This window comes from Emydura macquarii, unplaced genomic scaffold (genome assembly GCF_026122565.2).
Source record: "Emydura macquarii macquarii isolate MOO-44397 ecotype Brisbane River unplaced genomic scaffold, CSIRO-AGI_Emac_v2 contig_3390, whole genome shotgun sequence".
Classification (NCBI taxonomy): domain Eukaryota; kingdom Metazoa; phylum Chordata; order Testudines; family Chelidae; genus Emydura; species Emydura macquarii.
Genome location: NW_027133527.1, coordinates 2,531,150 through 2,550,115, shown reverse-complemented (window position 1 = coordinate 2,550,115; position 18,966 = coordinate 2,531,150). Strand labels below are relative to the sequence as shown.

General features: G+C 56.9%; 1 protein-coding gene across 1 annotated transcript in view; it reads right to left on the bottom strand.

Annotated features, from left to right (window-relative positions):
* Window positions 1-3,271: 3,271 nt before the first annotated feature.
* The window catches only part of MYO15A (myosin XVA), a 76,251-nt gene continuing 60,556 nt past the window's right edge, over window positions 3,272-18,966 (bottom strand). Inside the window, exons 56-66 of the mRNA XM_067534194.1 lie at window positions 18,738-18,820; window positions 18,021-18,151; window positions 14,931-15,025; window positions 13,955-14,032; window positions 12,927-13,023; window positions 11,017-11,177; window positions 8,504-8,637; window positions 7,350-7,483; window positions 6,612-6,745; window positions 5,455-5,595; window positions 3,272-4,085 (exon numbers count right to left, since the gene is read on the bottom strand). Coding sequence (XP_067390295.1) covers window positions 3,984-4,085; window positions 5,455-5,595; window positions 6,612-6,745; window positions 7,350-7,483; window positions 8,504-8,637; window positions 11,017-11,177; window positions 12,927-13,023; window positions 13,955-14,032; window positions 14,931-15,025; window positions 18,021-18,151; window positions 18,738-18,820 — 1,290 coding nt within the window. The 3' untranslated portion in view covers window positions 3,272-3,983. The remainder of the gene's footprint in view (window positions 4,086-5,454; window positions 5,596-6,611; window positions 6,746-7,349; window positions 7,484-8,503; window positions 8,638-11,016; window positions 11,178-12,926; window positions 13,024-13,954; window positions 14,033-14,930; window positions 15,026-18,020; window positions 18,152-18,737; window positions 18,821-18,966) is intronic.

Sequence of the window (18,966 nt, the reverse complement as noted above, 5' to 3'; positions counted from 1 at the left end):
TCCAAGAGCCAGACAGCAATATGCTGCTGGCACAGCCCTTGTCTCTAACAGACCTCCTTTGGACACAGGGATAGACTGGTCAAAAGCTGGAGTGGGCTGTTTGTTGATGTCATGACTTCCTCTTGGGGATTTTGGACAGTCACTCTTCTCTCCAGTGGCTTGTTGACCTGAAAGGTGAGGTTCCTTGGCCTTATGGTTTGCAAACTTCACTTACTCTGCCTTACAACACCTTCCTCCAAGACCTTTGGACAAATCAGGGGCAAGGCTGACATCAGAGCCCTGTAATTTGGTCCAATCAGGTTCGAATTAGATCATTCTTCACGAGCGTCGATTTTGGGGAAGTCCCACTTCAGGCCAGCAATTTCAAAAATATTTGGAGTTTCACATACTTCAAGGATTGGCATCGGGGACCCACCCCACCCCCCAAAACAAAGTTCCACACACGAGACCTCTTTTGAGGATGCTGGCATGGCCTTGAGATGACATCATGGCGTCACCAAGTTTGACACAAAAATCCTATAAAAACAGCCAAAGACTCAGGGTTTTTTGCCCCTCTACAACCAGTCACTAGACATTCTGCCCTCAACAAAATTAAAAATAATTAGGGAAACTTCCGATTGACGCCATCCTTCTCATGAACAGGACAACTTACAGTAATAGATCTATTTTGGAACTGGGCTAAAAGTCAAACTTTGGGCATCTTCATCTTGAAGCTATTTTAATACCTATTGAGATAAAATCCACATAAAACATAACATTTATAGAAGGTCGGGCTTCCCATAAAAGCTATAGACGCCAGACCCAGACCAAGATGATATGCTATTGGTCCCTGTGAACAGCCATGCTCTGGTACCTCATTGGGAAGACAGAACTGTAACAATATTACCTGTCTAGATTAATTTCCTGCTTCATCCTTAGGCACAGATAATATCTAGGAAAGGAGCGCCGGCTGAATTAAGGCTATGAACCTGATCAGGTTCTTCTCCAAGCTAGGAGCACAACAGTGTAAAGTTACACTAGAGGTGGTGGATGATGTTGTAGTTTTGGTTCCACTCCTTTCGCAGGCTGGATTGGGCAATCTGCATGCAAGGGTGTTGCTTGACTAGTAAATGGTTAATTAAAAGACATAGGTGAAGGACAAGTGGTGAGGTTTAGGGGAAAGCAGCAATTAATCAGCAAAGAGGATGGACTAGATTCCCTAGAACACAGACCGGAGAAATAGGACGGAGTGCACACTGGCTCCCAGGTGCTACAAAAACTCACGGATTGTTTCTCCTCAGCCTGCTAGGGTGCAGAACCTTTCTTGGGGGACTATATTTTACCCATCTCTAGCATTTTCCTTCTCCATCTGCCCTGAAGAAGGCTGGTTAAGATCCTCTCTTCACTGTCCATACCTAATGGGAAGGGAAGTGAGAATGGTACGGGTCGAGCAGGCCCAGAAAGGGACTTCAGAGACCTAGGAAGAAAGCGGAAGGTCAGTACCAGGCAGAACTTGTCCTGATACCAATCCCTGTTTTGTGAGCTGAGGAGATCCCATTTGCAGGTGGGCCAGCTGCTGGCTCCTGTCAAACAACAGGCGGTTTGAGTGCAGGCTGCAAGCTTGTGCCCCAACTGCCCCGCTGATGGGAGCAGCCGTCTCTGCCCCAGTGAGAGGAAAGAGCAGCCCCCACTGCAACCCTTTCTGGCTGATGCAAGGGGCAGCCCTGTCAGCTTCCTCGAAAGGAAGAGGGTCAGTCTGTGGTGATGTGGGGCCTGGAAGGGAAGGGAAAGGGAGGGGGAAATGGGAGGCTTGAGGGCTGGGAGGAGAAATGATGAAAAAGAGACTCTCAGTGATTTCCCCTGTGAGCAATTGCAGCTGAGAGGGGACAGAAGACGGAGCTTGCTCCCTATCCAGCTCTGCTCTTTCGCTGCTGGCCGTGTCCATCATCCCCTGCTTCTAACATTCAGGCAAGCAGGTCGGTCTCCCTTCCCCAGCACATGGCCACATACAGAGCAGCTCCCTCAGGAGAAGAGACCCTGAGGAATCCAACCCGCTCTGCAGCTGCAAACGAGCACCAGCCCATCATTCCTTCCAGGCCGCAGACTGAACTGCACGTTTGCTTTCCAGCTAGATCTGACCTAGCGCCCTGCTCAGACTCTCCCCGCCCCTCTCATCTTTGGGGGAGTTCAGCACCACGTGTCATACCCAGCCTCTACTTGTACAATGCTGCATAGCAAACCTGCCCCAGCCCCAGACTGCCCCCTGCCAACGGGATGACGTGGAACCGGAGCCTCTGCATTAGCCTCTTGAAAAGGAACTCGCGGGTTTCTGAGCTCCTGGGGCCAGGTTTAGGTGCCGAAGGATGCAGATAGGCTCCTCGTGGGACTTTCAGAACCTCCTGGGCACCTGGCTGCTCCAGTAATACAGCTGGGCCCGTCTGTCACCAACATAGAGGTCATGCTATGCAAAGCTGCCTGCTTCGGTTCTTGGGAGTCGCTGGGAACGTTTTGGTTGATGGCTCCGACGAGTTTGTGGCAGCCTTTGACTTCTGAGTGCCTTTCTAGACAATCTGCTGTGTCACCAGCCCGGGCTCATCTCAGGGCTGTGTTTACATTAGAGCAGGGGCTCGGTTGGCAAACGCTCACTAGATCACTGCAGCTTTAAATGCCACCATAATCCCTAGGGGACATGTCCAAAGCCACGTGGAAAGTCTGGCAGGCCCACGAACATCACCCAGATTCCCAGTCCTGTGCCTTCACCACACGATCCTCTGCTGTGTAAAGAGATGCCGTGATTCAGATTAAAGGCCTGAACTGATTCAATGAATTGCAATGTACAGACTGCAGTTTCTCAAGGCCTAGTTGCCATGGTGGTAAAACGCGGTTGGTCTCTCCTAGCGCCGCCTCTGTTGCGAGCAGCAGAGAAACTGTAACGGTCCTCTAATTTCACCAGAACCTGAATGCAGACGTGACCCTGGAGTGCTCCTCTGTTCTGTGGGGTACATCTAGACTAAAGTTTGTGGGCCTCTTTTAACTCGAGTTAACAGACAGCCAATTAATTAACACACTTGTAAATAGTCTAGGCATGTTTGATTTAGGATATAGCCTAGGGTAAACCATAAATGTTTGTGAGGTGGTTAGATGAGCATTTACAATGGGGCTAACTGACAATCAGTTAAAACTAGACCATAAACTCTACTTGTCTAGGATCTCCACATATCCTGGGTGGAGGAAAGAGAAACAACTTCATAGAGGGTTTCCCGGCACAAACCAACACATCCAAACAAAAGGCGGCATTTGACTTAAAAGGAATTTTTAATTTTACAACAAATTAGAAACAAAAAAAAAAAAACTCAAAGCAACAAGTTACAAAAATGGGGAGCCATTTACAGGGCTGGCGCGCCAGCTTGGGATACAAATGCAGGTGCCGATTACATTTATAAAAATAAGAATGAGATCCCAGGACAAGCAAGACGGAAAAACGGGAGCGAACACAAATAAAAAACAACTGGTGCATGCAGCACGCGAGCAGTTAGATTGTAGCCCGGCCCGGCCCTGGACACAGACAGATGTGCAAAACTGGGCACCTCCCCCTCAATCTGTTAATACGCTGCTAATAAACTAATGGATCATATACACCTGATTCTGGGACAAGGTCATGACCTATGTCCAGGAGGGCAGTTATTAAAAATAAATTAAGGCACCTGTGTTCACCTTTTAACTGTCCAGAATGTATTCCCCATACCCTTAACTCCTCAGACCCCACATGATCTGTAAGCCCCCCAGCCCAGCTCCTCAGCAGATGTCCATCAACACCATGCCGCTGAAATCAGTGGGGCTACGCTGATTTGACCCAGTTGGGAACTGTCCCATCAGTGTCTATATTTAGTCTACGTTGCGTCTCCCACGACCCAGAGCTATTTGCTTATCTCCGTGCTGGCTTTTGTTCAAGTCGCTTTCAGGGAGGGAGTGTGCATATGGATGCGTGTGCGTAGCACGCTTGATCAGAGCAGCGTAATCTCGCTGGGAGGGAGGGTGAGTCTTTTCTCACGCGCGTACAGCAGGCTCTCCATGTGGGTGGCGATCACTCGGCACAGCTCCAGGCCCTAGCGAGGGAAAGAAGTGCAACGGAGCGTCACAGAATCTGACTTTGGTTAACCCACAAAAATCATTCACTCCCCCCACCCACCCGCCCAGCAGGTTTTAGAATGAATTGCCCCCGGGCGGAAACTTGCCTGTGCCCATTATGCCATGTAGGGGCCGGTCTTGCAACGCTGAATGCTTAGTCGTGCTCCGGAATCACTGCGCCCTGAGCACAGGACCGCAAGGGGCTCTGCGGCCTTTGGGCTCGTTTCGTTGCATTGGAATGAAAAGGGGGCTGGCTGCTTGGCCACAAGACAGCGTGATACAGTTGGACTCATAGGCCCTGATCCTGAGAGCTGCTGAGCTCCTCCTGCCGGGTGCTGAATGCCCCCCCAGCGCTACTGCTGCCACTGGGAGTAAAAGTCACGCAGCGCTGCCCAGCACTGGGCGCATCGTGGTTACCAGCACCCAGCTCCTGCCCTCGCCTCTCATTACCGTTCTGCTGTGGCCTCCTATTGGCACTTCCTTGGCATCGCTGTGAAATGCCCGCCCACGGCTGGCCTTGTACCTGGGGCAGCCCCGGAGGTGCCTTTTGCTCAACGCCCCCGTCACATGAGGCAGCACCAGAGCCGAGCCGAGCATCCTCTGCTCACACCGCGTCCCCAGCGTCTGACTAGCAGTGTCACTAGCGCATGCAGCCAGTGTAACACGGCCCCGGTAGAGGAAGGGACGTTGAGCGGCTCAGAACACGGGGAGCCACAAAGCCCCATTTTGCTTGCCTGCCTCCCGGTCCCGGGCGTTAAACCGCTAGGCCACCTTCCCCTCTGCAGCCTGGAGCGAGGAACAGCGCACGTGGCTGAGCCACGGCGTCCCTGCAGCACCGCCAGGGCCTGGGCGGGGGGCCTGGGACGTGTGAGGAACAGGCTGCGAGCGTCCCTCGCACCCCGGAGGTGCTGTGTGGGGTCCCCCCGCCCACGGGGCAGCGCTGGGTGTTTTCTCTGAACCTTTCCCATTTTTTAATTGGTGGCTGTTCAATGCATGGTACTCGCTCTGAGCTATACGCAGTGATCAGTGGCAGTGGTGTACCGTGGGTCTCCGGTGCCCTGGGGCCAACATTTGCATCCTGCCAGCCCCATGACTGGGGAGCGGGGCCTCAGCAATCCAAGCCATGCCTTTCGACCCACAAACCCCCGGGGATCCAACAACCCGGGGCCACATTTCAGGCAAAGTTTACGAGCCTAAAGGGCCACGCGCGCCTTCGCTGGGGCCCTCCCACCCCCTGAGCACTGAGCCGCCTAACCCCATCCTGGCATTATCCCGCCCCGTGCCTTGAATCTAGGCAGGGCCGAAGGGTGTGAAGAGGGGGAAAGGCAAGCTGGGCTTTGTCTGTACCTGCTCCAGCCGCAGCTGCGTGATCCTGTGTGACATCAAGTCTCCCAGCATGATCTCCACGTAGGGGTAGCTGGAGCCGGCTGTGGGCCGCTGGGTTGTCGTGGACTGGATCTCTTTCAGCGAGAACTTCACAATCAGCTCCTAGGGAACGGGGAGGGCAGCTCTTTTAGACCAGGGACCCGCTTCCCCCCCCAACGGTCAGCCTAGGAGTGCCTTCCTCCCGGTTTCATCCCAACCTTCCCCCGCTTGCCTATTGCCATTGCCCGAGTCGTAGACCCGGGCCCCACTGTGCTAGGCGCTGTACAAACCCAGAACAAAAAGACAGTCCCTGCCCCAAAGAGCTTCCCATCGAAGCATAAAACAGGAGCCAACGGATGGATGCAGACAAAGGGCCGGGGGAGCACGAGGAAATAACAAGACAATATTAGCTGTCCCTGCCATGGGCCCCCGGAATAATTCATCTCCATTCGTCTTTACCAAATTGCTGCAGATCATTTGGCAACAGCTTTGCACAGGGAGAAGCAGACCAAGTAGGGGGTGGGCACTCTGTGTACAGGCCAGTCTACCCCTCTGGCCGCTGGGGTTAGCTCTCTAGCCCCGTCTCCTGGCCAGGGTCACAGCTCCAGCAGAATGAAGCCATCACCCTGAATCCAATCCACGACATGCCAGGGGGTGGCTCAGCGGGGTACGGATCCCAGCGCAAGGTGCTGCTTCCACACTGTCATTGACACGCCGGGGGCACGGCCCCCTTGCTGCTTGTCATGGCCTGGCCTGGCCCGGCACAGCCGGGCTGCCTGCAAGCCCCAGGGTGTTTGAGCACACGGCCTCTCTCTGCACGATGCTGGTTCCGACAGGTTCCCCTCTCGGATCCAGCCCTCCCACGGTGGACAGGACCCCGGCAGGCGCTGGGTCTGGCCGACACGCTCCCAGCCCTTCCTGCGGGGGCCCTTTCAGAGGTGGGGGGGGGGGCAGGAGGCTTGAATGTCCTTGCAGGGCCGGGGGACCAGTTCAGGTCTTTCCGTGCCCCGTGGGGCTCCCTGAGCCAGCCCAAACGTATAGCAGGCCCCAGCAGCAACTGCAGCCGGCAGGTCAGGAGCAAGCACCTCCTGCAGGGAGCGGGCAAGGGGCCGGCCGGCTGCCCCCCCCGGCCCACCTACGTGGGTCTCCTTGTTGAGGAAGTTGAGGCCGTTCTGGTTGACGGCCAGGATGCAGGGCGAGACGATGGTGTTGTTGCTGCAGCTCTGGATGTAGAAGAAGGAAGAGCCGAAGAGGGGGAAGGCGCTCAGGAGCCCTGCGGAGACGACGGGCAGTCAGCAAAGCAAGGGGGCTGCCCCCCGGCCCAGCCAGGAACCCGACCCCGGACTCTGAGCCACGGCGATCCGCTGAGACCCGGGAACGAGGGGGGGCCCCCTCGAGGACAGGGAGATCCTCCCCGGGAGGGCGGGCGGTGGTACTGCCACCGCTCACGAGGGGGAGCCAGCATTGGGGTGCTGCAGCTGCTAAGGGATGGGGAGGATCAATGGATGCATCCCACAGCGGCTCTGGCCACACCCCCTTCTGAAAAGCCCCGCCCCCTCGTTGGGCTCTCGTGCCCCCAGTGGAGGGGAAGGAGGTTGTCCCTTCCGCCATGAACCGCGCCCCCATGCCCAGCCCATGGGTCGGGCCCTGGGGAAGGGGGTCCCCTCCGCGAGGGCCAGGCTCCGATCAGTAGCCCGCAAGGTGGTTGCTTTAGTCCATCTCTGGGGCTGGGACCCTCACAGCAGGGACAGCCTGTCCCGGTCCTTCGGGCTAGCTTCCACGCCGGGCCCCCACCCCACTTCTGCCGCGGGCAGGGATAGCTCCCAAACGTGGCCGGCTCCCAGCAGCGCCCCGGGGCCTGGCAGGGGCTGGCTTACCTAGGAACTGAGCTCTGGCCTGGTGGGCGCTCAGGGCCTGCACCTGCTGCATCTGCTGGAGCACCATGTCGAGCCACGACTCGGCCTTCAGCAGGCGGCAGAAGGGCGGCGGGAGGTAACCCTGCACCTCGGGGCTGCGGGGGGGAGAGGCACAGGGAAAGGTCACAGCCTGCGCCCGGCAAACGCCTGCCCGCCCATGTGGCAGGACAGGAAACCCGCTGCCCAGCCATTCCCCCAGCTCAAGGGACGTGCTGAGCCCCGGGGGCCAGCGGAGAACCGGGGTGTGGAGACAAACGAAGCCCCCTTCCCTTGGGTAACAACAACCGGGTCTCAGCCCTGAGTGTCATCCACAGCCTGGAATTGTTCTCACGCATTGCCCGTGCGGGGTCTGTCGGGGGGCCTGCCCGCCCCACTCCCAACGCAGCACAGTCCCAATGGGTATTGTCCAGACGCCGCCCGCCCCCCCCCCCGCGCTGCTTCCATTAAATAGCAAAAGCGGGCCACAGGACTGCGCTTACGAGCACGGGGCCCCGTCCTGCAAAGTCTCAGGCCCTCGCTTAGCTTTACACACACAAGCAGCACCGCTGAACCCAGTTAAATCACATGCATACGAGGGACTGGGGCCTCCCAGCTCCTTCCTTAGCAGGCTGGTGAGTGTTTCCCCTGCTGGACTCCTGCACTCCCCTCTCTGGCCTCACAGCACTTCTGCTCTGAGTGGAGCTAATGAGACTCACCTGGTCTGGTTCCCAGGGAGAGTCAGCAGAACAGCTCTGCACCTCTCTGCAGGGTCCTACGGCCTGACACCCAGAGACAAGCACATATATACACAGCGCTCAGTATCAACTGCTAACCCAGGCCCAGCTCCTGCAAGCTGATCTGCGCCGATGGACCCTGACACCTGCTGGGAATCTCGCTGGTGTCAACGCAGATCAGACTGCAGGAGCAGGCCATAGGCAGCTATGCCCTCCGATGAATAAGACTGGAGGACTTCAGAGTCGAGCCAGATAGTGGACACGGCTACCCAGGAAACCCAAGTTCACGAAGGAGCCCTAGGCAAGCAGACTCTCAGTCCCAAAGCACGAACACACCGTGATGAGACGCAAGCCGTGGAGAGCAGAGTAGCACCCAAACGCCGCCCTGCCCAGGGTACCTACACAGTGGGCAGGTAGATGCTCTCCTTGGCCCGGTGCTGGAGGGCTGCCAGTTTGGAGACCTGCTGGAAGTGCTGGTCGCTGGCTTGCAGGGGAGGTAGGATGTTGAAGAGTCCCTTAAGGTAATCGGGCAGGACCTGAAAGAAGGTACAGAGCATCCAGGGCGTGGTTCTGTCATGCCCTCTCATCGGTAGCGACCGGGAGCTGATCTGGGAGCTGCTGGGCTGCATGGGAAGTGCCCAGCAAATGCAGGCGCTGGTGTGAACGCGTTCACCCCCCCCCCCAGGCAGTCAGATACCACGGTGATGGCCACAGCATAACAACACAGACAACGCGGAGTGAGCCCTTATTTGGGAAAGCAGGTAACTTCACAGGGACTTCGGTGGGACGCAAACACGTCCTCAAAGCGCAGCGTAGGCTCGCGTGCCTCCCTGAACAGAGACGCTTTCCCGAGTCGCGACCGTAGACTGTCCACGTGCCGGCACACAGAGACACACGCTTTGGGGGACACACTTTGCACAAGTAGGGAGAGAGGCTCAGGGGTGGGGCCGGGCGACTGAGATCTGCAGAGGAATTCTGGGACTGGCTGGGCAAGGAGCCTGGGACTGGGAAACAGTGCGGCAAGGAGAAGAAGGTGGGTAGGCTGGAGGGAGAGGGGCAGCAGGAGTCTAGTTTGAGGGAAATGGGCACAAAGACTGTGCCCGCTACAGCACACTCTCCTCTACAGCCTGGACTGCGACCCAAGCTGTCTGTGTCTCCCCATCCCTCTGCTGTCAGCAAGTACCTGGGAAGCCCTCCAGCCAAAGGCCTGACCTCCTCTAGTGCTGGTCTGATCCACCCAGAAGATGACAACCAACTCGAGCCACGCTCCAGTAACTGGGTGAGCTCAAGTGGCAGAGGTCTGGGTGACGGATCGAAAGGTTCCAGCCCCGCTGATGACCCACGGGAGTGTCAACATGATGCCCCAGGATGGAGTTGCTGGGTTTTCTCAGTTTGCTTTTTACTGAACCGAGGGAAATCACTCACCAAAAGGGACATTCCAAGAACATTATTAAGGTTGCAAAGTCAAGCCCACGCATTAGAAAATGCCAGAATAAACACATACGTATACAAAAGGTACAGTTTAATAAAATACTAATAAAGAGCTCTTTTAAAAAAGAACATCCCAGAATTAAGGCTGCTTTTGCAATCTTAATTTGGCCCCTCGTGCATGCACAGTGTGATACACTCTTTAAGTACATGTCATTTTTTCCACAGGACTTCTGCTTCGTTCAGTGCCTAGGACAGATCTGCTCTGGGGATGAGTCAGGGTTGTGTAATAAAGGAAGCTGTTGTTTGCTGGACCCTGATTTATTTGTTGCAGAAGTGGAAAGGTCTGGAGTGACCATGACAGAGGACTGCCGGAAGAGAAAAGAGGATCTCAGTGTTCAGGCGGTTGAATGCTGCCTTGGAGAACTGGATTTTATCCCTGCGTCTGCCATAGAATTTCTCTATGATTCCGGGCAAGTCTCTTAACCCTGACTTTTCAGAGGTGGTCACTGATTGTGCATTCTTCATTTTCTGGGTTCCCAACTTGATAACCTGGGGTCTGATTTGCAGATGTGCTGAGCTGAGCACTCGCAGCTGCAACTGAAGTCACTGGGAGCTGGGCCTTGAACACACGGTGCTAAGTACTCTGAAAAATCAGGGCTCAAGTGTCTCAAATTGGGCACCCAAAATGAGTGGAAATTTTTTAACCTTACTCTCTCTGTGCCTCAATTCCCCAGCTGTAAAATGGGGATAATACCACACACACCCACACCCACACACACCCACACACACACACCTCTCACAGGGGTGTTCTGAAGATAAATCCACCAATGTCTGCAAAGCGATCAGATCCTACAGTGATGAGGGCCAGAAAAAGCCCAGGAGGAAATGAATAATTCTGTCTTCGGAGCTGGGTTTGAATAGTGTGCGGTAAATAAGGCCTGGGGCCCCACACCGAACAAGGAGAAAACCAAGAACTGAACAGCTGGTTATTAAGTGAGTTCTGTCCGTTCTGTGCACTGAATGAGGCGGTAACGTGGACAAAATAGTACGTGATCATGTTATGAAGGACTGTGTCATAATGCCTGGGCACGAGACGGCTGAATTAAGATTGCACACAGGCAACATCAGCTCTGGCAGTTCCTAACTTTCGAGTGCTTGGCTTTGCAACCTTACTAATGTTCTTTTAACCGAGTTTTTCTGTGTGATCTATATACGTGGGAAAGAGGAACTGTGGGGGGCATTTAGACAGACAAAAGCTAATTACCCAACAGTGGAATCTGGCCAAGACATGAGGGCAGACACCATTGCTCTGCCAGAAAGGTGCCAGGGGATGGTTAATAACCGCGAGAGGCCAGGAGCTTGGTCTTATGAAAGACGGCACCTCAAATGTCCCTGAGCCCATGCTCCAGAGAAGGAAGGAGGAAGAGGCTGTCCTTAAATTAAGGGAACTGCCCTTCTGTCCCTGGTTGGGTTTGAGCTGCTACCTGGTTATAGTGCATGGTGACATACAGCTCATTGTCAAACTTCAGTGGCTGGGTCCAGATGACGCGCCGGTACCAGAACATGTAGTCGCTATCCACTTGCTCCATCTCCGTGGCCACGTCGAGGATATACTCCCGCCTGCTCATGGGGCGGACGTTCTGACCTATGGGGAGCACAGGGTAAGGGTCAACCAGGTAGATCTGATGTTGAAGACCACCTGCCCAGGGAAAGCCAGCTGGGCTGCTCTAGTTTTGCTCCTTTCTGATGTAGTAGGGGAAGGGCTGAACGGTTTGAAATCCAGCTCTGGTCTACTCTAGGAGACTCTATGGATGGCTGGAGAACTGAATGACGTAGGCAGAGGAGAAATACTAAAGGCAGGAAATCTGATTCATTTCTACCCTCTGGTGCTTTGCTTTGTCATTGCGTCCACACCTACTTTATCCTTGGGAGAAGAGCCCAGCCTGTTCTACTGAAAGCAGAGAAAGCTGTCAGTCCATGTCTCCGAGGCTGCCGACGCTACAGAGCCTATGCGGGCGTAGCCCCGTCGGCACAGCTGTGCCGGATTTGCCCTTTGTGAAGGCACGGCGTACACCGACAGAAGGAGATTTTCTGGTAGCGTCAGGGGTTCCCCCCCACCCAAAGATAGGTCTGGGGTTTCCACTGGGGGGTGAGCAGCATAGCTGGGTCGCTAGCCTGACTGACGTAGCTATGCTGGGATAAGTTTGACTAAGCCTCAGTCATCCAAGACTGGGACGACAAGACTGACCATTCCTGACCATTCTCAGATAAAAAACAAACAGGAAAAACCTCAGAACACCTTTGAAAAGAAAAGTCCAGGCCTCCTGTACCCATCATCCAAAAGGGACGCAATCTGAGTCTGCATTTCCTTCTGCGGGCCAGCTCTAATAGCTTCAGGATTTGGAGTACAGATGGACCAATGTGGGTGTCACGAGCCCCATTTTACAGGTGGGGAAACTGAGGCAGAGGGTGGTTAATTGATTTGCCCCAGGTCTCAAAGCAAGTTGGAGGCAGGGCAAGGGCTAGAGCCCGTGTCACTAGACTATGCCACCCCCACTCATGGCAGTCCCTTACCCCCAGCCAGGGTCAGATCGATGGGGGAGAATCCATGGGGCTCTGTTTCCAAGCAGAAAACATTTGAGGCTTTCAGCCAGCCCCATAAAAAGCAGCAGAGCGGGAGCATGCGTGTCGGTGGGGATAAGAAGGAGGGTGAGGTTCCTAGGGTGATGCCGTGCTTTCCCAGAAAGCAGGATATGACTCAGAGATGCTATTTCCTGCATGTTCTGGGCCCATCCACACAGCCCTTCCAACAGACCCATTACAATCCCATCCCCCCCCCCCCCCCCCCCCCCCGCGCACATTTTACCCAGGCCACTGGCTAGCTAACCCAGCAGGGCTGCCGGGAGCTGTGGAGAGGCAGAGCCAAAGAAGCGGGGTGGGCTCGTCCCCCAGAAAGCGCTAGGACACCGCGAGCAATTCCCTGCCTTTTCAGCATGTCAGAAGCAAGCCGAGGCCCATCATTCACTCCCCTGCCCTGGGCACTTCCCGGGAAGCTGCCAGGATGCTGTGAAATTACCAAGGGCACTCCTCCAATGCAGCGCAAGCCCACCGCCCCAGGGGCCGGAGCACACAACTGGGGCAGGGCGAGGGGGAAACGCGCCTGTGGCTAGAAACGCCAGGGCTGTGAGCCCGGCACCATTCCCCTGCCCTCAACTTCGCGGAGAAAGGACAGAGCGTGACAACCACAGCCGCCCGCGGGCCCCAGCTGCAGCTCCCGGCGGCCTTCATCCTCCCCTCGCTGCCTCTGGCTTTTCCGTCCTCTTGACAGCGTCAAGATAAAAACATCAGTCAAAAGCAAGGCAGCAGGTGCCCCCTCCCCGCCCCAGAGACTCGCCTCTGTTGGTAACGGCGAAGATGACATATTCGTCAAAGGCCTCGGGTCGATGCAGCCCCATTTCATGGCATATCTCCTGGATCACGTCCAGTGCAACCTAGGAAGAGGAGCAAACCACCCGGCTGGGAAGCAGGTTCCTGCGCTGGCGATGTGCTTCCCCACCCCCATGGTCTCTGCCCAGCACTGCACGTGGGACTTCCTGGAGCTGCATCCCTTCCTGGCTGTCCGGCCGACCTCTGCATGGCCAGATCCTGCAAGGTGCTGAGCGCCCTGGTGCCCAGTGTGAGTTAATCATGCAGGAGCAGGTCCATGAGGAGGAGCAGCAGGGGAATCTCTGATGGGTTCAGAAGTTTGGATGCTTCTCCTAGCCTCTCTGTCCTGGGGCTGGGCCGGAGACCCCAGGGGATCTCTCTCCCGCTGTGAGGTGAGAAATCCCCAGGCTCAGCCGCAGGTAAACGAGAACCTGAACACGCCTTTGCGGGGGCATCCAGGAACTAGCCACCTCCAGTTAACCAAGGCTCAGTGACAACGCTCCACTCTGGGCTAACAACGTGAGCACTCAAATCAGCCCAAGTCCCCTGCCATTGCCCCCTTCTGCCCCCAAACGCTACAGAGTCTGCGACCTCCGGCTCTGCTTGGGCCCAGCTCTAGGTGAAACCGACTGCCCTGATGTGCCCTCTCTCCTCCCACAAGTGCTGCTGAATTGACGGGACAGCTGCCCGGTGCTACCTGGACTCCACCAGGCTCCGTGCCAGGGAGGGATGCTGTCTGGAAGCAATGCCTCCCCCTCACCCACCCCAGGCCTCCCAAGGAAGATCAGCGACTTTGGGGAGTTCTCCCTAAGGCTGCTCTTGGGGCGAGGGTGAGCTCAGCTCCCGTTTGGTGCTCTCTCTGCTCCCGCACTGAGAGCTGTCGCAGGGCGCCGGCCAGACCCCTCCCTGCACCGGAGCCTCCGTCACTTCTCCGAGGGAGCGTCGCGAGCGGGAATGGACGGATCTGGGCAGCTCCGGGCTCCTTCGCCGACATACCGAGCACGTTTTGATCTTCAGGTGCCTTTCCATCCCTCCCGGCAGGAGAAACAGCTGGCGTTTGGCGCTCCGGCCGGCCTTGGTGGGGGGGCAAAGCACAGAGAAGCATGAAGGTTTCCAAACCCTTAAGCCATCCAGCCAAGGCTAAAGATCCCAGGCGAGATTCTCCCAGACTGGTGCAGGGAGGTTTCCGGCGGGTGATCCCACTCTGCCCATCGGAATCCCCCTGTGCTTTCTGTGAGCACCCCTCATCTCCTGCCCGGCACCGCTAGGTGGTGCTCGCAGCGCTCTGTTAGACACCAGCTGCACTTCAGGAAGGCGTGAAGCCATCTTCACACTGCACTGGCAAGACCACGATTTGCCAAAGTGACTCGTGATCTTGGGTGCCTCTGTTCCCGGTGCCGTAGAGGGCAGGCGTCTGGCGCTTCCTGACACGCGGGCCCCTTCGAGGCATCTCCAGTCATTGGCCACTTGGTGAAAACCCTGGCCTGATTTGCAGAAGCGCTGAGCAACCCCAGCCCTACGCTGCAGCCCTATGGGAGAGGGAAAGCAGGCCTCTAACATCCTCATCCTTGCAGGTTCCTGTCCTTTTCAGTCCCTGCAACGGCAGAAAGGGCTCTGCTCTCCAGCCCTACCGTAGGCATCACAGGGTAACAGCTGTAACCTGGCCACAGCTTCTGGCGAGGAGACTACCAGTCACCCCCAATTGTAGCCCTGCTGGCTGTCACCTCCCCTTCCAGCCCCGTTCTAGCCCTCTCAGCTGGAGGAAAAGCACAGACAAACAGCACAGGCAATAGCAGGGGAGGCCGGAAAGCGGAGCACGCTGTGGGAAATCGGCCTTTGTAGGCCCAGAAAGCTCAAGGGATAGACACCAATGCCATCCCTTAGGCTAGGCCCCTGGAAAGTCTTCTCCCCAGGTGTCCACCGGCCACATGCTGATGCCATTCCAGTGCCCCCGCGTGAGCTCAGGACTCACCACCATGGCTTTGAGCTCCATGCTGCTGGGAAATTCGCGCCGGCCGCCGAACTGGAAGGTCTTCCTGAGGTTCTGCTCGCAGGCCTTTGCGATCCCTTAAAGATACAGACACCAGAGCTACATCAAAGCAGAGACGGGCCCCGGGCAAAGCAGGGTTCCAGGCCTCCACCTCCCAAACAGTGGAAAGCAGACCATACCCAGGGCTCGCCTTCGGCTCATTAATAAGACAGTGGCTAAGTGTGAAATTCAGGTCTGGTTCAGAGGGGCAACAAACCCAAAGTCTGGAGGAGTTGTTGCACCCGTCTGTAATTGAAGTTATATTTATTTCATTCCCCACACACACATTTTTTTCCCCTTTCCCTCCCCTATTTGCCTGGCATGTTGCTTCATCTGTAGGGCCCTACCAAATTCAGGGTCTATTCTAGTCAATTTCATGGGCATAGGATTTGAAAACTGGTCAGTTTCAGGTTTTCAGATGTTTTCCTTGAAATTTCAGGGGTTGTAACATGATGAGGCTGGGGGAGGGGGAGAGTTGCAAACCTGTTCTAGGGGGAGGGTAGGATTACCACCCTCACTTCTGCACTGCCGTCAGAGCTGGGCTCTGGAAGCCACAGGGAGGTGAGTCTGATCTACCCGGTGCTGCTGGGAGTGCCCCAGCCCGGCTGGGACTAGCAGCTAGGAGCCCCTGGCTGGGGCGCTTCCAGCAGCATTCGGGGGAGATCAGATTTTATGGGGAAGGACTTATTTCACAGTCTGTGACACTTTTTTCACGGCCGTGAAATCCGTAGGGCCCTACTCATCAGTGCAGGCGTGGCAGGGGCTCTGATGCTATGACTAGGGTTGTATTGCAGTAGCACCCAGTGGTCCCAATCAGGGATCCAGGCCCCATTGTGCTAGGAGCTGCACACACACATAAAACAGCCAAGACAGTCCCTGCCCTAGGAGCCGCACAGCCAGTCCTGCAGCACTGCCTGCACAACTCCACAGAACCAAGAGGCTCGGCTCAGGGTGCAAACATCACCAGCGCTTGCATGGGTTCAGATTGGTCTGAGTCCTCTGCCCGGCGCCGGTGGGCCCAGCCCGCCCAGCTGCTCCTAGATGCGGAGCCTGTCGAGGCGGTCCCACTAACGGCAAGTGAAGCAGATCTGGCCAGGAGCCAGGCTGGGGTAATCTATCACTGCCGTCAATCCTCCTCCCCGAGAGCCATTTAAACAGCTGTAAACCTGGCGCTTTTAATGAGAAAATAACTGCTGGCTGGGCTGGGTAATAACGGGCTGTCTTATAAAGGAGTCACAGATGGGCAGCTCTGCCATTTATTAATGATGTTGGGACAGGCGCGGGCAAGCCCTCACGTTGATGCTGTTTCCAAACAGGGAGCTGCCAGGATTTCTACGGCTGTTTTAAATGCTGCTAATTCCGCAGCCTCGCTCCTCTGGGCCGGACAAAAGCCACGATCTCTAGACCCCACCGGTCACAGGGACCCGCTCTTCACCAAGGCTCCTCAGCCACACGCAGGCAATGACCGAGGCTCACTAAAGGCTGGCATCTGAGTGTGGGGTACTAAAGGGGAAGGTGGGGAGAGCAGGATTTCCAGAACCGATCCAGGGATGGGACCGGAGCATGGCTAGGCTGCTAACCCGGCAGTGGCTGAAAGCCGGTGGTGCCTGAGGGCTGCATGAGGGGCCATCCCAGGAGAAACAGGTTACTGGGGCTCCGTTGTAGACGAGCGTCCCGAACACCCTGAGGATGGGTGGCCCAGTGGTTAGGGCATTAACCACCTTGTCCCAGGGCAAGCCAGGTTTTATCTAACCAAGAATGCAAACTGCTGAGGGCAGGAGTTGCTTTGTGCCCGGAAACTCCTGGAGCACTGACGGCCCCCTGCAAACCAGCACGAAGACTCGTTCCCGACGGCAGCGATAGGACGGGGGCTTCACCGGCTGCACTGCGTGGGCTGCCGTGAGCCAAGTGATTGAATACGAGACTCCAGCCTACGATCCTCCACTCGCCGAGGGGGAAACCGAGGCACGGGGCGGGGCCGTGACATGCCCGAGGTCGCCGGGGAGTTTGCTGTGAGAGCTGGGTGTAGAGTTCAGGAGCCCCTAGGCCTCAGGTTTGGGGTTAGGCCGGGCTCCTCGTACACGGCTGAGCCGTGAGGGTCCCCCTGCTCTCTGACACTGAGTGATCTCCGCACCCGCGCCCTGCCTCTGCTATTCAGAGGAAGCGGCTCAGTGAACGTCCCTGACTCGCCCCCGTCTGTCCCTCTGATTCTATCGGCTTTGCCCTGCTCCCCCTTTTCTCTCCATTCTGCCTGCCCTAGGGGGCTGCTTTCAAGCACAGCAGCTGCTATGGAAACTGACGTGGTGGCCGGGCTTTATTTGTAATGAAAGGGGGGCCGAGGCGCAAGCAATTTTTGTACATTCGTCACTGGTGCAGCAACCCCGAGGTGCCAAGGCTGGCCTCGGCTCAGCACTGCATGGTGGTGCTGGAGCGCATTTCCATGCCAGGTCATCCTGGCTGGGACAGCAGCTGCGCTAGCGACGTCCAGCGGGCAGAGAGGCTGGGCAAAGGCACGGCACAGCCTTTACACCAGGCCTTAGTGCCTACATGGATCTAGGCACGTGTCCGGCCCCTGTCACCACAGCATCTGAGCACATCCCCAGGTTGGATGGATTTATCCCCATAGCCCACCTGAGAGGCAGGGCAGGGCTGTTATCCACATGGTAGAGGTGGGAAACTGAGGCACGGGGTAGATTAAGCAACTTGCCCAAGGCTACACAGGGAGCTGGCTGCAGAGCCAAGATTTGAACCCAGATTTCTTGAGTCCCAGCGCCGTTCTCTATCCACTAGTCCGGCCTTCCCCCCACTCCTCCCTTCTGGGGGGCCCTGGCTGTCATTCGCACTGACCAAGGCCAGGCGTACAACTGAACCCCGGATCTCAACACCCCTGGATTTCAGGTGGGTTTGGGCTGGGAGCGCCTCTCGTCAGCTGGCCCGTAGCTCTCCAGGGTGGGCTGAGCGCTGGACCCGGATGCCGGTCCAGGCTGGAGTTCCCGGCTTTGCAGAACGAGCATTCTGTCCGGGGCGTCCTACCTTGGAAAGACACGCCAGGGCTCCTGCAGGTCTCCTGGAGGTACCAGAGCACGTAGGGCTTGAGGACCTCGGAGCACTTGTAGTAGGCAGTCAGGATATAGAGCAGCCTCCATCCTTTCTGACAGCTGTCCCTGTCCAGGCCAGAGGGGGAAGAGGTCTCAGGGTGGGAGAGCCCCGGCTGCCCAGAACAGCTTTGGCCCCAGAAAGTCTTTTGGGACAGGTCTAGAATTTGTGCCCCTTACCCCCTTCCACGCCAGGCCTCCGGGCAGGTAGGTGGGACCCTGCCCCAGCAGCTTTGGTGTGCGGGGGGAGAGGGAGGTGAGGAAGAGGAATCGGAGGAATAAAACGGTGAAGCGAAGGAGGAGGAAGATGAGCGCACTGAGGGGAAGGGGAGAGAACGGGGCCGGGAAGGGGAGAGAACGGGGCCGGGAATGGGGCTCTAACAGGGAAGGGGTGGCCTGGCAGGATCTCCACGAGGCTGGCCGGACGGAAGGCTCTCCTAGCTGCCGGGACGGCTGGGACCGTGGGGCCCATCATGACGCAGCGCCAAGACCAGACTGGGGAAGTGGGAGGCTCCCGGTGACTGGGATCCTCCCCCCCCGACCTTCCATTGTGGAGGCCCGAAAGCACGGGCCAGCGGGCAAGGGAGGGGAGGGCGGGAAGGCCTGCCTAGGACCCGCCTTGCGGGGTGGGCGGGCAGGGGAGGGACCCGCTCACGTCTTGGAGCTGGTGTTGTCCGTGATCTGCTTGATGACCTGGCAATAAACTTCATCCCTCAGGACCTCGTGGTCGGCGCACAGCTGGAGACAGAAAGACACAAGCGGGAATCACTGCCCCGGCGTGGGGGAGCCCCCGGGAAAGGGGAGATCCCGGCCCCTCCCGCTGTACCCCGCTCCCCTCACCATGCCAGCCGCCAGCCCTGCCCTTGCCCCCAGGATCCCATGGG